The 15744-nt window shown below is 42.9% G+C and overlaps 1 protein-coding gene across 1 annotated transcript in view; it reads right to left on the bottom strand.

Moving 5' to 3' along the window:
- LOC146178024 (medium-chain acyl-CoA ligase ACSF2, mitochondrial-like) overlaps positions 1-15479 on the bottom strand; it is a 67246-nt gene extending 51767 nt beyond the window's left edge. Inside the window, exons 1-3 of the mRNA XM_084580705.1 lie at positions 15081-15479; positions 8868-9048; positions 5643-5771 (exon numbers count right to left, since the gene is read on the bottom strand). Of these exons, the coding sequence (XP_084436831.1) occupies positions 5643-5771; positions 8868-9048; positions 15081-15196 (426 nt within the window). The 5' untranslated portion in view covers positions 15197-15479. The remainder of the gene's footprint in view (positions 1-5642; positions 5772-8867; positions 9049-15080) is intronic.
- Positions 15480-15744: the final 265 nt, after the last annotated feature.

Raw genomic sequence — 15744 nt, 5'->3', positions numbered from 1 at the left:
GACAAGGGGCATCTGTCGGAGGAGTTGCTGCTGCGCGCTTGACCGAACTAGGGGAAGGATGTCCAGGCAGTGCGGGCTGTTTTCCGTTTTCTGTGCGACAGGGGACATACCTCGCGCTTGTAACGCAAGTTGCCGTGCCTGTAAATATATTCATATTCCTGCTCCCACATCATCACCCATCATGATCCTCTTTCTTCTCCTCTTCCTTTTCCTCAGTGCAACTCAATCTGCCTTTCCTGTCAATCAACTCATATATATATATATATATATATATATATATATATATATATATATATATATATATATATATATATATATATATATATATATATATATATATATATATATATATATGAAGGAGAAATGACGGTGCGCGTTTAATACACGAAGGAAAGAAGCCCACAGTCGCCTAAGCCAAGGAAAGCATTGGGGATTGTACTTTGTCTTTTTTTTTAATTTTTACTTTGATAATCACATAAATTAGTACTGCAATCTGTTTAGGCTCAATGTAATTAAACACAAAGTAGAAGAAATAACAAAGTAGAAGAAATGCCAATGGTGGGAACCAAACTCACGACCCCCGAATATCGCGTCCGGTGCTCTTCGAACTGAGCTACATCGGCTGCTGTCGCCCCTGCTACTTCTTGGGTATTGGCCTCGCCGACTGTTGGCTTCTTATATACATATACATATATCTTCATACCAGGCCGCCTCTTTCCTCGCATTGGCTTGTTGGTTAGCACCAAGAAGGCCTCGAGACTCGCAGCCGATGCCATAGGAAGAGAAGAGGATTATGGCACCGCTCTCACTGTATTTATAATGTGATCCACGCGAAGCAGATTCTCACAGTATGTGACACCTCATCCGCAATTTAGCAGGGTGACGCTGCTAAATGATAAATTTTATGGGTAAATAGCTACGAAGATAGAAGCCTGAGCAGCCGTCGCTCTATCTCGGTTGGTACGCGTAAGAGCGCCGGGCGTGGCATTCGGACACCATGGGCTCAGCTCCCGCCGACGGCATGTGGTTCCTGTTCCTTCCACTTTTTTAAATACATATTTCGATTATATTACTATCCTACATCTATCAACGCAGAAAAAATCACCCTACGCTTGACTTGGTCTCGGACATTTGGCTCCCTCTGCTTTGTAAAAATATCTTATTTGTGGCGTTGCTACTGGTTATGGTGATGCTCTTAAGCCTGCTTCGCTTCGGAATGTTTGCGTGCACGTTGAAAATACTTCCATCTGTACTGCACATTATTTTCAAAGACAAATTCGCATATTTCACCATTTATGTCTCAAAATATGTCATTACAAATGCCCTCTGTTGAAGAGCTACGATTCATTGAAACCGTTGTGCACAAAATAATGCTCCGAGTTACATGAGTGATGTCAACCGCATACAGTCACCTCTCGCGTATTCAGACTGAAAGAATAATTCATGATTAGAATAAAATAAGCAATGGGCTGCTGCTAAAGTTCTTATGACTCCTGTTTTAAGTTTCCAAGCAAAAAACACATCGGCAGAAATCTACTGGGGGCTTGCTGTTGTAGCATACTGGCTGCAGGCATTTACGTTAAACTTTTACTCGCACCTGTTTCGGAGTAAAGGTTTTGGAACGTATGCGCTCGCAAGTATCAAGTGGTACGTATATTTGATGCCATATTTGGCAGATATTCAATTTTTCAATAAGAAATTGATAAATTATATTTGTAATTCAGTAATATTTTTGGTTTGAATAAATTATCACTATTTTTGCCTCGGCAATATAATAGTAATCCGCTCATAACGACCTGTATATAGTACTGTATATATTTTTTTTGCGGCAAGAGCGACATTTTGTGTGATTGTTTACCGCCCTAATACACTCCACCTTGAGGAATCAAATCCATAGCTCGTTATTCTGTCTCTGAGAAATTATAAATAGATTCCAGAGTGCGCCACAATTTATACCTAACACAAATTAAATAATTTCCACCTCTTTCGCAAACAAGAGTAGGCGTAACAAATAAATCTATTTATTACCCGCTTTGTCCTGTCCTCTGGCTGTATTTCTCGGCTCAAGCAGTTGTGACGAGACGTCTTGTTTACGCTATACGTTAAGCAGTTTGTCAAACTAGCCACCGCAAAGTGACACGTTTTCCTATACTGACGGGGCGAAGGCTCGATGTAAGGCGATGAACGCGGGTTCATTGTCCCCGCTTATCGCGGCAGACGGAAACTTGAGAATGCCGTTGGAGACATAGTTTCATGCAAAGAAACTATGTGCTGCCGAAGGCATCTCGAAGAGTGGCTGATGTGATGGCGCTGACACGGAAAGCGCAGCACAGATAGCAGCGCTCAATGTGAAGCGTACCGAGCTAAAGGGCATCTCCTTTCAAACGAGAGCGTATTAATCTCCTTCGGCTGAAGAGCCGTCGCCGTCCTGCAGAATCGCTTTTTCGCGTGTATTCGTATTATACTTATGATGCAACCATTCTCAGTGCAGAGTTAAGAGGCATTGTGATACCATTTCGCTTCCCATGCAGAATATAAGCTGGCGGCTAGTTTGGGTTCAATCGGGCGACATATTGTGAAAGAAGGCTAGGTTGAGACGGCAAGGTCGTGACGGCAAGGCCAGCGATGCCTTGTCTAGCGTTTTAAACCGATGACAAAACCCAGGTGCGTGCCGCAGCCGGCGCCGCGGGACGATGATGATGGTATGTACAAATGAAAGAAGATCATGGCATGTACAAATAAAGAACGTCCACGGAAGGCTCACAATATGTGCATCCTCCAATTTTTTTAATCAATACGAAGTGTTTCACTGCTTAATGGAAGGCATAACATTCCCTCAGCTGCACCGCTTGCTGATAAGTGGAGTAATTAGCAGTGTGATGTGGCCTCTGGTGTTTTTTTTTTTCTAGTAACATGCTACTGGCCGAATTCAGTCGAAAATAAGGTAAAATCTACTACGTTTGCTGCGATGTAAAGTCAAGCAAGGAGACAGATCGCAATGGTGTTTGCGGCGCATCTGGTCTTAATAGGTCACCCAAAAGTACATTTTCTCACACTTTCAGCTTACAGCGGTCGTTCATCCAGAGAGAAAGAGGGGTAAGAGATGGATGACAACCACTGCTTCGTATGCTGCTTGATTTTGCACTCTGTCGCAGCAGAGGATGGCGATTTTCAATTCTGACTGATCAAGTGAGATTTCTGTATGCATCATTCACTAGCACATCATGCTCTGAATTGCTGCACAAACAAGGAACCTGCAAAGCTGAGAGAAGCATTTTGCATGTGGCTGTTAGCGATGTTACACTTGTATTCGATAAAAATATGGTAGGGTGTACCGTCACCACACAGAAATCTCAGTGGTGACGGGAGCACCTCTTTTAATATGCCGTTGATTGTACGTGTAGGTTGCCGCACCTTTATTTCCCCCCAAACAGCGCAAATAAAAAAAATGTATATAAAAATTGTGCAATAAAAATGCGATGTGAAATGCACTCTCACGTCCACTGCTCTTAAAACGTTCAGCGAACCCTTGATATTTTTTCATCGGCCCGTTTCCTCTATGATGGTACGTTTCACATGCTTACCTAGCAATAACATGAATTGTGAACTGAAAACAGGTTGTTATGAAATTAAAGGCGCGGTGTCTGACCCACTTCTCCGTGGACACCTGATGCGCCGTAATGGAAGGGAGGAAGGCGGGAGCGAAAGCTGGAAAACAGGAATGGTGCTCCAGTGAAGGGTTACGGAATAATTTGGACCATCTCTAGATCTTTAACGTACACCAACATCGAACATCGCACGCATGCCTCTCCGTTTTGCCTCCATCGAAATGCAGTCGCAGAGGGGGGTTCGAACATTTCGTACTCGGGCACAGCAGTCGGGTATCTTAACCACGGAGTCAACCTGCCGGGTGAGATACGTTTGCGTCTTTTAGATTCTGTGCCACGAAACCCAGAATGAAGAAAGACGCTTGTTTATGCACGCGCTACTCTTTTGGCAGCGCAGCATGTATACGCATCAGGGCGGTACGCACATAACCTTGTTTATCGTTTAGGCCGGCCTTCGGTTCGCCTTGTACTGCGGTTCAGCGTGCCGACAATGTGAGCTATAATGTATTTCATGCTTGTTATTGTTTTTTTCTTTCAATACTTCATAAATAAAATCATTACGTCACAAGCACTATATATAAACACATGGCGGCCGCGTTTTTGTTTTTTATTTAAGTGTTATGGCTGCAGAAATATGGCATACGGCCACGAACTGAAAGAAATTAAACGGCTTTTTGAAGCTGGTTTTAACACGCATACCTGATAGGTACCACAAAGGAATGTCATTCTTTAGATGCCGGTAAGCGTTAGAAGATATCTAATTTTATTATTACTGATCCCTGAGAGAAAACAGTTCAATAGGTGGTGAAAAGATATCCTCCAGTTGCATGAACTTATAATCATCATCAGCACCAACTTGACAACACCAGTTGCAGGGAAAATATGTCTCCCATAATTTTTCTTATCATCCCGGTTATGACCCAGCAGCGGCCACTTAATTCCTGCAGACTTCCTTATCTCTTGGCCGCATAACCTACAGCCTCCCTTTAAAAAGCGTACCTCGCCTTGAAACCTGTTCACTAACCCTCAGCGACCACATCTTATCTCGGCTTTGCCTTATACGTCTTGTATTGCAACCAGCGTTTTGTTATTTATGCTGTAGTGAAAGGTAGTTAAAAAACCGCCTTTCGTTGCTAAATTTCTGTTTATCCAACTGCTATTTATAATGGTGCTCTAGCACAATTAGGGTAATACCACGCTACACACACATAAGAAGGTCGCCGCCCAGATAGCTCATTCCGGAGAGTGGAGGCAGTACTCCTTCGCCGAGCCCAGACTGGTCAGCTTCTGTCACCCGCGAAGCTGCACCTCATAAACCCGCAGGTATACCCTTCTCCTCAGTGCCCGACATGCCCGGCCAGAGGCACGGCCGAACATCTCCTGTGGAGCTGCCCTACGTTTGACGCAGTACGGGAGAGAGCACTCAAGTCCCTGGGCGGGCTTCGACCTGCAACCCTGTAGGCATGGGTCGATCCCCCATCGCACATCGGGCTATCAGACAGAACCCGGCTCTGGCGAACTTTTCTTTCTTACTTCAAGGAAGAAGAAGGACCAGGCCATTACTTCGCGGAGCCGACCTCGGGACGACCCTACCTCGAGGAAGAAGTGGACACCGGTCCCTCATATCTATCCCAACCTTCACCCCCACCCCCACCCATACCCTCACCCCCACCCTTAACTGCTCCCCCACCCCTACATCCATGAAGCAACTTAGTTCTGCCGCAAGGTAAATGCCTACCGTAAGCAGAAATAAAGACGTAACAAAAAAAAGGTCTCAGTAATGGCAGAATGAACAAATACAGATACCTGCTCATTTGCTTAGCTTATTCTCCGTAAACAAACAATATATGCTCCTGGCAAAACGACTGGTGTTCGGGCTACCGCATGCATACTCAAACGTTCTGTTGAATCAGCCATGAGTTATACAGAAGCTGATGAGGAGTATAGGGAAAGTTATCCAAATATATGAAACTTGCTGTCCGTGATATTCACGTATATTCTTACAAACAATTTGAAAATTGGAGAGTTACTCACAGATATTATTCCAACTTTGGCCATGGCGGCAGCCATGAGGATCCAGTTGAATGTATTTGGAGACCAGATGACCAACGTGTCCCCTTTGGTAAACCCTAGAGACAGGAGGCCTCGGGCTAGCTTGTCCACCTTTGGTACGTAAAAAGAATACATACAAAAGTATTCACTTTAAATTGCAAATGCGAAAGCCTTTGCACTTCCAGGACCTCTTTTCTGCTTTGGACACTTTTGTACCGATTCTCCTTTTAAACAGTTCAGGGAAACTAAGAAATAATGTGTGTTTTCGTCTTATTCAGCATAACCAAACAATGGAAGAAGTCTTTAATTATCAACGCGACAATGTCTCTTAAGCCATAAAAAGCGATTAAGGTGTGGCTTTCATTACTTTTATATATCTTTATTTTCAGATCGTCCTTTTTTACATATATAAACTAACACAATTGCCCACTTATAACCTTTAAAGGCATAAAAACGTTTTCTTGATTACGTTACAATTTCTACGCCCTCCTAGATACAAGAATCTTCAAGAAACAGCACCAGCAGCTCCAGTGACAAAATGAATCATGCGCAGAGAGAGGAAAGTCCTATGCGAACATGCACGCTATCATGCAACTAAACAAGTTATTTGCCGTAGTGACACAGTCAAGGACGTCCCGCTCCTGTTGCCGCGTCTTGATTACAAGTAAAGAAGTCGACTTTTATACACTGAGCGGTTATTCTAATCTGTAACACCCTAGCTTTGCATAAATGTCTGCATCCGCGCCTAAACAGAGCCACAATTTTGGCAAAACCATGTCGCTGACGCGACATCCAGAAATGTCCGGTGCTGGCTGTGCATATTCTATATCCTTGGTAGTCGCAATTATTTACAGGCCTCCAGTACGGTGCCGCTCTTAGCCAGTGTGCGGTAGCCGCCCGTTGAACCCAGCGGCGCAAACAGAATCGCAACCTTAGTTGTGCATTTCTGCGTATAACACTTACTAACTACATAAAGGGTACACAAGTACCTCAATGCACCATTCCTGCAGGTTATGAGTTACATACATGTAAAAGGGCGCGATGTTTGTTCAAAGTCATCATCATCATCAGCCTGACTATGCCCACTGCAGGGCGAATGCCTCTCCCATATTTCTCAACTTAACCCGGTTCTGTGCTAGCTGCATCCACTTGACCCCTGCGAACTTCTTAATCTCATCTGCCCACCTAACTGTCTGCCGTCCCCTGCTACGCTTTCCTTCCCTTGGAATCCAGTTTGTTACCCTCAGCGACCATCGGTTATCCTCTCTTCGCACTACATGTCCTGCCCATGTCCATTTCTTCTTCTTAATTCCCACTAGAATGTCGGTAACTTGAGTTATTTCTCTGACCCACTCTGCATGTTTCCTATCTCTTAATGTTACTCCTACCATTTTTCGTTCCATAGTCCTCTGGGTTGTCCTCAACTTAAGTAGAACTCTCTTGATTAGCCTCCACGTTTCAGCCCCATAGGTGAGTACAGGTAAGATGCAACTGTTGCATACCTTCCTCTTGAACGATACCGATAAGCTGCTAGTCATAATCTGCGAGTGCTTGCCAAATGCGCTCCATCCCAATCTTATTCTTCTTGTTATTTCCTTTTCATAATCCGGATCTGCGGTTACTACCTGTTCTAAGTAGACATATTCGCCTATTACTTCCAGTACTTCGCTACCTAATGTAAACTGCTGTTCCTTTCCGAGGCCGTTGAACATTATCTTAGTCTTCTGCATATTGATTTTGAAGCCTACATTTTTACTTTTCCTGTCTAGGTCATCAATCATTATTTGCAGTTCATCCCCCTTTACTTTGTTCAAAGTATCGTTGCCATAATAGATTAAGTACGTGCTCATGCTTTATATTTTAACCATTTTGCCTAGAAACTTATACGCATCTTTTACTTCATTTTAGCAAGAATGATAAGTGCTGTGATGTTCAGAGCTAGAAAAGCATACCTCATTTCATTCTGAAACACTTCGCCTTGCACAGAGCGCTCACAGGAAAAACATGTTACTTCATTTTATTTTGTGAGAATGTTCCAGGTACGAGCAATGTTCAGTCTTGATTGAAACAGATCCTAAACTTGATCCACGGCACATAACAGAAAACATACTTTAGAACGTGCAAAGAGTATGTTATGTCTTTCGAGAAGAACAGATATGATGTGCAGGAATTGTATTTAAGGACAAAGAAAAATATATCCCCGATAAAAGCAGCCCGCTGATTACATGTACCGCAAAAAGCTTCTAAATCCAATAAAAGAATAGTGCAATAAAAACCTTGGGGCAAAGCGAATGGGTCATGTCTGCCCGAAAACTTAGAAAATGTGTTAACTTTACGAGTCGAGAGTACAGAACTCGTATAGGTGCGCAGTGATGGTCGTGACGAGGTAGCATAGCAATAATTACTGTGACATGTAATGCTTCTGGCAGCCCAGTGTTAAAAGCTATGCAGGTCCTTAGACGAGGGGCAGACTCAACAAACTGCTGCGTTATTTCAGGGATGTCGAAAGCAACCGACTGGGAATGGAGAGCCCTTACTAGGCAATGCTGCTTATGCTGCAGGGACGACTTTAATCATTGGCCGGGACGCCGGCACTAGGATCCTAAGTTTAAGACTAAATACTAGCAATTACTTTGAAGCTGGGATATAGTTGATTTATATGCGAAATACGGGTGGATGCATATTTTATAAGATAGTGGACAGTTATCGCTGAAAGCACCACCGGTCGCTGGATAAAAAAAAATATTTTGGTGAGCCACACTTCTGTGCAGATAGACTTAGAAAGAACTAGAATACTTGAATTGTGCTGTTGTTAGTTGTACTTTTCGATACAAAAAGAAAAACAAACAGAGACTGAATTTTTCTCTCCGGGATTGCCAGTGACTGTGGTTAGTTTTAATTACCAATACAAATCTGTTGCTTGTCCTCAAATTAAATTTAATATTATACGTGTTCCCATAAATACGGTGGAAAGCAGACACAGATCCGTTCTGCTTGGGGTCGCCCTTCGTTTGTACTTGTTTTTTCCGACGAAAAAATGTTTAAATGTGCTAACCTTAGCTTTTCGCTTCAATTCATTTTATTGCTCTGATTTTCGGCGCGTTATGTATTTTAAGCTCAGATTAAATGAAAAACAACAAATTTGTGACGCAGTATAAAGGTTCAGACGACCTTCATAGGACGCAAAGCACAATTGTCAACTCTCACCTGGTCTTTGAAGTCGGAAAAGGTGCAATGCTTTCCCTCTTGTACGAATGACCATCCGATGCGGTCTCCCCATTTCTCGGCTGCCGTGTCGATATGTACACCCATGGTATCCGGCGAGAGCGGCTTAGAGCATGTTGTGTTCCAGTAGCTCGAGTGGAGCTTCTGGTTGCAAGAGGACGAGCTGCGGACGAGAAAGACAAGACGCCCTTTAAACAGCTAGGCCGACGACGACGCGGATGCATGCGGTAAATGCTGAGCTACATTTTCTTTCATGAAAATGTTATATTGCCGTGAGAATCAATCAGCGGTTGATTCAAAATTATTACAGGTTTCTAAAAAACAAATCTCAATGCAAATTGTGCCTGAAATATTGATGGTATTGAATTGATTGGTTTTGTTCTTTCGAAAAATTTTAACACACTCCATAGCATTCCTAGGAGGATGGTCAAACGTAAAAGCAAAATGCCTGATAGTGAAGGTGTGTATACTTTAAGGTAGACGAGGGATATATATCCCAAATATAAATATAGGGCGCGGTAGACGGATTTCCCGAAAAACAACGCCCCTGAATACCAGAAACGAAAATGGCAAGTGAAGCGTCTACACGTTAGACGGGCAGTCTCGTAAGTTTAGAAATCTGCAGGCACGTGCCATCTCCTGGGTTAAGCCGAACAGAATATTCTGTGATGTAAAAGGAAGTCGTTCAATGTTTACCATACGACATCGACAAATGAGAGCTCCAGCTTCCTAGCTAAAGAAATATTTTCAATAATACGATGTTCAAACACCGAGTCCTTTACTCCGTTATGATTTTATAAGGAACTGCCTATGGTGAGTAAAAATCTCTACCACTTCATTTGGAATACGAACATGAATGGGTGTCGGGAATCTTTTCCGAAACCCCGGCTGTTAGCTTATATTACTGAAGTATAATGTTTGTGTGCTTGTTTCTGCGACCTCGTTTTCGTACACATTGCAATGGTGGCACTATAAGCTCTTTATTGAATATTTTTCCAATTTATTTTGCAACCGATGTTAACATATTTGAATTCTTTCCATTGCCGCATGTGTTGAAGCACATCATACACAGGAGGGTTATTGGATTCTCTAGCACAGTGTCTGCGCCATTCTTCTGCCGTAATATGTACAGAAATCTTTCGATGTGTCTTTGTAGTGAATTCAAAACTCGAGGTCGCTTTGCACCTTTAATATTGCCAAAGTTATCAATCCATTTATCACTGCATATTCTTGCAATCAAAGGTAATGCTAAACGACTTCCATGAAAGCACTGCCATAGTGAAGAAATACCAATAGAGTATTGGTGTTCTAGAAGCTCACAATCGCAGCGTACAAACAGAAGCATGTTTCGTCCCGTATTCTAGGCGCCGTTATAAGACACGTTGATATACTGTTGGTGAACATTTTGAGTTTATTTCAATGTATGGCAATCGTCGTAATCCTACACCTTCTACTGCGGACAGTACAAGAAATGGGTCAAAGCAAAATATCTTGCATGAATTGTATTCTGTAGTTCTAACATGCGAGCAGACATTGTTAAAGCAGCCTTAACAACGTTTCCTTGAAAATCTAGCCTCATCACAGCCCGGAATTGTCTTGAAGTCGTTTAAATCGGTACGAAGCACTCTAATCGGCTCGAACCGGTATCGGATATCGCTGAACTGACAAGCGTCCATATAACCAGAAAAATATTATATTTCAACAGCATGGAAAAGGTTGCGATCTGGAACTTGCGTTGTTAAACAAGGTAGGAAAGCAAAGGACCCAGTTTTCAAACAAAGGTAACATCAATTGTTAAACTGAAGAAAGCATAAATTGCATTATTTTCCCAGTTCTTGTTCCGGTAGAATTCATACTTAGGGTTATTTTTTAGACAAATATTTTTTTTTTTTTATTTTAGGTCGCATCGTTACCAGTCCTTGATTTTGCGGTCGCTCTGTCGGGGGGTGTATCTTCAAATACATTTTGCCCCCGGGTGTTTCGTCTACTTTCGCGGTGAAGGGTATAAAATGAAGCCCTTCTCATGACTGTATTTTCGAACTATGAGCAATTAGACTGCATTTTGCATTTTTTTGTTCACCATTAAGACTATTTAGATCACATGCCACAGCTGTCCCTTCCTTTTTTGCCTTCGCGTCAGATGGTTTTAGACTTAAGCTGTCAAGCGAGTAGCCTTTTGTATTGAAATTCAATAAACATGACAGCGCCTCGACTATGTAGTGGTGCTTCACACACTATAAAAGTGGTGCCCCCTATATGAGCTCTGCAATATTGCAACGAATCTCCCGACGGCCCGGACGTCTCATAGGAAGTGGACTTCATACAGGTCTGACAGGAGAGATTACTGACACTGAAAAAGACGCGCACATTCCTGCTCGGTTTTTATTGCCACCGACGGCCATGCCTGGTCCAGCGGGGAAACGAGTTCACTGACCGGGAGATTACACGCCGGATTCCGAAAGTCACGCCGTCTACTTGGTCATTGTCCAAGAATGACTGGGGCCGTAATTAGATAACAGTGTTTACATTCCACGCCTTGACCTTGTGAGAAAGCTCTGTTTGACAAGTTGGTTTACAACGTGCTCAGACAACGCTGCTGTGTCAAACATTTTCGGAAGCATTTATAACCGCCGAACTTGAATGTATCTTTTATGAGATACGTAGGAATGGCATTTATTTGAAGTACGGAAGACAGATTAAAAATATAGACACCGTCGCGCTCAGTATGAATTGCTGCGACCGAAAACGTGCCAGCTGCGCTTCTCGGAAGCAGGGTGGAGCAGGCAAGCGATGCGCTTGAAAAAGAAAAGGAAAATATTTTGCTTTTGCAAATGTTAGTTGTTTTTTTTTTTCCTCTGCGTAGTCTGTTCCTCAAAAATGTGTTCCGTGCGGTTCGCATATCCGGCGCCCGCCTGACTACATGTGTGCCAATGGAAGGTGCGGGGTACAGTTGATCCTTTTACTATCGTTGGCGTTTATCGCGCCTGCATCTTGCTTCGGGTATAGGAAACCTGCAATGAAGTTTGCTGCGTCGATCGCAGCCCTAATACATATCCTAGTGAAAAGAGCAAATACTTCTGAGGCGGGTTTTAGGGCGTTTTCACGTCACCTGCACTAGCTTAGAGGGATCATGATTGCACGCTCTGTCGAAGCTTTGCATGAGATGTGTCGGATAACTGGGCTACATTGAGAGCACCTGGGCAAGGACGTTATCTGTCACACGCATGTCTATAATGCTGCTGAATATCTCTCGGTCGCTTATCGCGAACCAAGCTGCTAACAGCAGCATTTTTGAGACACGCTGCGGGACCATTGCAGCACCACCTATGCAGTGCAGGTTTCCTATAGAACAGGTTCGGCTGTATTACGCATCTTTAGCTCTCCCCGGGGCAGAATTTCACGTGCAAAAAATAATCGCTCCATGTTTTCAAGGCTTTACGGTTTCCGACTGCGTTGAGCCCACAATTCGGAAAATAAAGCGGAATACTGCAGTAGGAAAATCCTTCCACTTTCGATTTGAAGCGGACCGCTCGCTCACGCTACCATGCGTTAGGAAAGCGCTACTGGCATCGACGTTCGAAATCCTATAGGGGGCGGTAGTATGTAGCTTGGAAGCATATGTAGCTTATAGTTCAGAAGAATATAAAAAAATGCTAAAGCAGCACAAATATTGAGATATGTGGCGCAAACAAACACAAACACAGGAAAAGATACACACCACACGCGCACACTACCAACTGTAAGAAGAACCGGAAAACACTTCCTCTTCTACACTCAGGCACGTCTCAACTTCCTCTTCTTCTCATTTTCCTCTTCTTTCCCCCTAGGCAAAGAAGAGGAAAATGAGAAGAAGAGGAAGTTGAGACGTGCCTGAGTGTAGGAGAGGAAGTGTTTTCCGGTTCTTCTTACAGTTGGTACTGTGCGCGTGTGGTGTGTATCTTTTCCTGTGTTTGTGTTTGTTTGCGCCACATATCAGAATACGATGATGCACCAACTAGCCCCTCAAGCCGTTATTTTCCGCACAAATATCAACGCGGCTGTGAAGGCTGTAATTATTTTCACATCATTCATCTTCTGACCAAAATTATCAACATATACCTACTTTCAGCACACGATTATTGAAGGGTTCAAGTTCCTGAATTCTAAACATGAAATATTTTTAGATAATAGTGAAAGGCGATATAAGGATATGGTTGCCTTTGAAATGCAACTATTTACAAATGAAGTGCTCAGTGCTGCTGCGCATTTTTATCATATTTGTTTTGTTTTTTTGCATACGTGGTGGACTCCATTAGTCAGTGCGTTGGGTGAAAATAAGTTTCACCTTAATATTATTCCAGTGAAACCCATAACAATGACAGCCATCGCAGGAGAGAATATATAGCGGCTGTGATTTCGAAACAGCATTGTAAAGATCTTAAATTGAAGCAAAGCACCTCATGTATGATTTGTGTAGCCGGCCGAAGCAATTTACTTTATGTCTGTATTGAATGAATTTTTTTTATTTTCACACTTGTGTTCATGGAGTGGAGCGTAAGGCAAAATTTTGAAATATTTGAGATATTCGTGGAGCTTTGCACCATGCAATATCCGCTGAAATATCAGAAGGAAATTATTAACGGTATAAGAAAAGTACGGATACGGACAGCGCTAATTTGTTTGAAATACAGTTTATATCATCCAGCAATTTTGTAATGCATCACAGGTGACGCCCAGCAATTCGATACTATAAGTATACCTATTGTATCGTTATCAAGCAAAATCAATCTGAGGAGTTCATTTCAAATTGCATGGTCGAAAGAAAAGTGCAAGGGTTCCTTAATAACAAAAAGCAGTTTATTCATTAAGGACCATCCGGTTAGAGATTTAACAACAATGTTTTCTTTAGTTCATAACGTTTGAGTTAGTGAGCCCAAGAATGAACTATTTTCAACAGCATATAAAACAACGTAGGTAACAGTATGAACAATAAAATTAATTAAAACATTTAAATGAAACGGACCAAAACGGATACCTTGGCGAAGAATAGACTCGTGATACTTTATATTTGGTTAACTATCATCAACGAAGTAAGCATAACGCGTTGGCATATATACGATCGAAGCCGGTTTAGAGAAGCACGGCTGATTACGATTTATGGTTTAAAAATGAAGACATTGTTTGATGAGTGTATATACCTCCCATGTAAGTAACCAGTTACATCTAGATATATTTTTGCATTCAGTGCGTTACAATATATTATTTTCGAAGTCATTGCGAAGTTCATACTGACCACCATTTCATTATTTTGTGAAGTGAATGAATTCCTTCCTTATCGGTTATCCATACAAATGGGGAAGATTTATACGCAGATAAAATACCACACCAGTGGAAGGAAAATTTCACATCTACAAGAAAACAAAAATACAAAACCTTTGAACTTGACACGCGTGCATTGAACCAGAGAAAGGACAATTATTTTTGCTTTTTTTTCGCAACATCAGAAAGCACAGCGACTATCGGTATTTGCTACAAATTAGTGAAGATATTGCTTCGAAACATAGCTCTGGTTGATGTACAGGACAGTCATGTTTAAAAAAAATGCACTGAACTGTAATTGGTCCAAACCCGTCAACCGCCTCTACTCCAACTGCCGTTGCAAAACCAATTATTTTTTTTCTCTGGAACTCATACTCTCCGCATGAAGTAAGAAAAAAAACTTCCGTTACGATCTGCGCAACTTCCCAACTGCGCAATTTCTTTTTTGAGAAAGATAAATGGCACAACTAAAATTGAACAATAATAATTCACCTTTATAGGTACTTCAGCTGTAGGCTGATAATAGGGTGGCTTTTTGTTTCTATCCCTGGCACATCTCCCTGACTGGCTCCTGGTCACAGCTGATGATCAAAACTGCATTCTACTTTCCAGTGGAGAGCTCAACAATTTTGTACAGAAAACAGTGCACATTCGTTCAGTTCAGTAACTACATTTATAAAGTCATCCACCACACAGAATTCGCCGATTACCGTTGCCAATACCTTTCAGGTTTACAGCATGACAGCTTAATTGTTATGTGGTAGAGTGCCATCTAACAAGCTAGTAAAGTTTTAACCACTGCTTTTATTACTATTCTTCGAATGGACCGCACGCATAAGTGTTCGTCATCTCTGACGGTTTTGCATGTGGATCGAAGCACGGCCCGTTTTTACTCACCTGGTAAATGCTCGGAAGAAGCACGTTGGCCGACTCTTGACCACCTCCAGGAACCAAGCGGCAGGGCTACGAAGCACAGATCCTAACCGAAACGACGCCATGCCTCTTGCTCGCATCAGACGCACGCCTCACTGCATAGTCAGCTGTACGCACACGCGTGCGGGAGGAATCAGCGCCCGTGTCGAGGTGAGCTCGAGGTTAGATGGACTCCTATCGCTTCTTGCGGTAATGATACTATGACTGCTTTCTGCCCGTGCGATTTATACTCATCCTGTTGCAACGATGAGATCGAACGGGCGAAAATGATCCGCTATCGCCGCCAGAAAACAGGCACCGACAGTCGTTCAGAGTACAACGTGCTCTCGGCGGCCAGCAGACAACATCGAGAGTAGCGGAGGGAGTTCCTTGTTCTATCTCCCTCCGTCGTACGCGTGCCATCACGTAGGCGGAGGTCACGTGCTCCAACACAACAGCGGAGTGCTTTCGCGTTGGATTACGTCCAAGGTTCCTAGACGCGGAGGGAATAGACGTTGCGCTGGGTGACAGCGATGCGATAACGTCGCCGCTAGCTCGTGGGAAATGCGACGAATAGCAGGTCTGCGGTGGTTGCATAAAGCATGCAGCTCTGCCCTTAAGTGTTTGAGCTGTATTGAAATCAATTGAT

Source organism: Amblyomma maculatum, chromosome 10 (assembly GCF_055883805.1).
Source record: "Amblyomma maculatum isolate TAMU_Amacu chromosome 10, ASM5588380v1, whole genome shotgun sequence".
In the NCBI taxonomy this organism is placed as follows: Eukaryota; Metazoa; Arthropoda; class Arachnida; order Ixodida; family Ixodidae; genus Amblyomma; species Amblyomma maculatum.
This window is presented reverse-complemented; position numbering and strand designations above follow the sequence as displayed.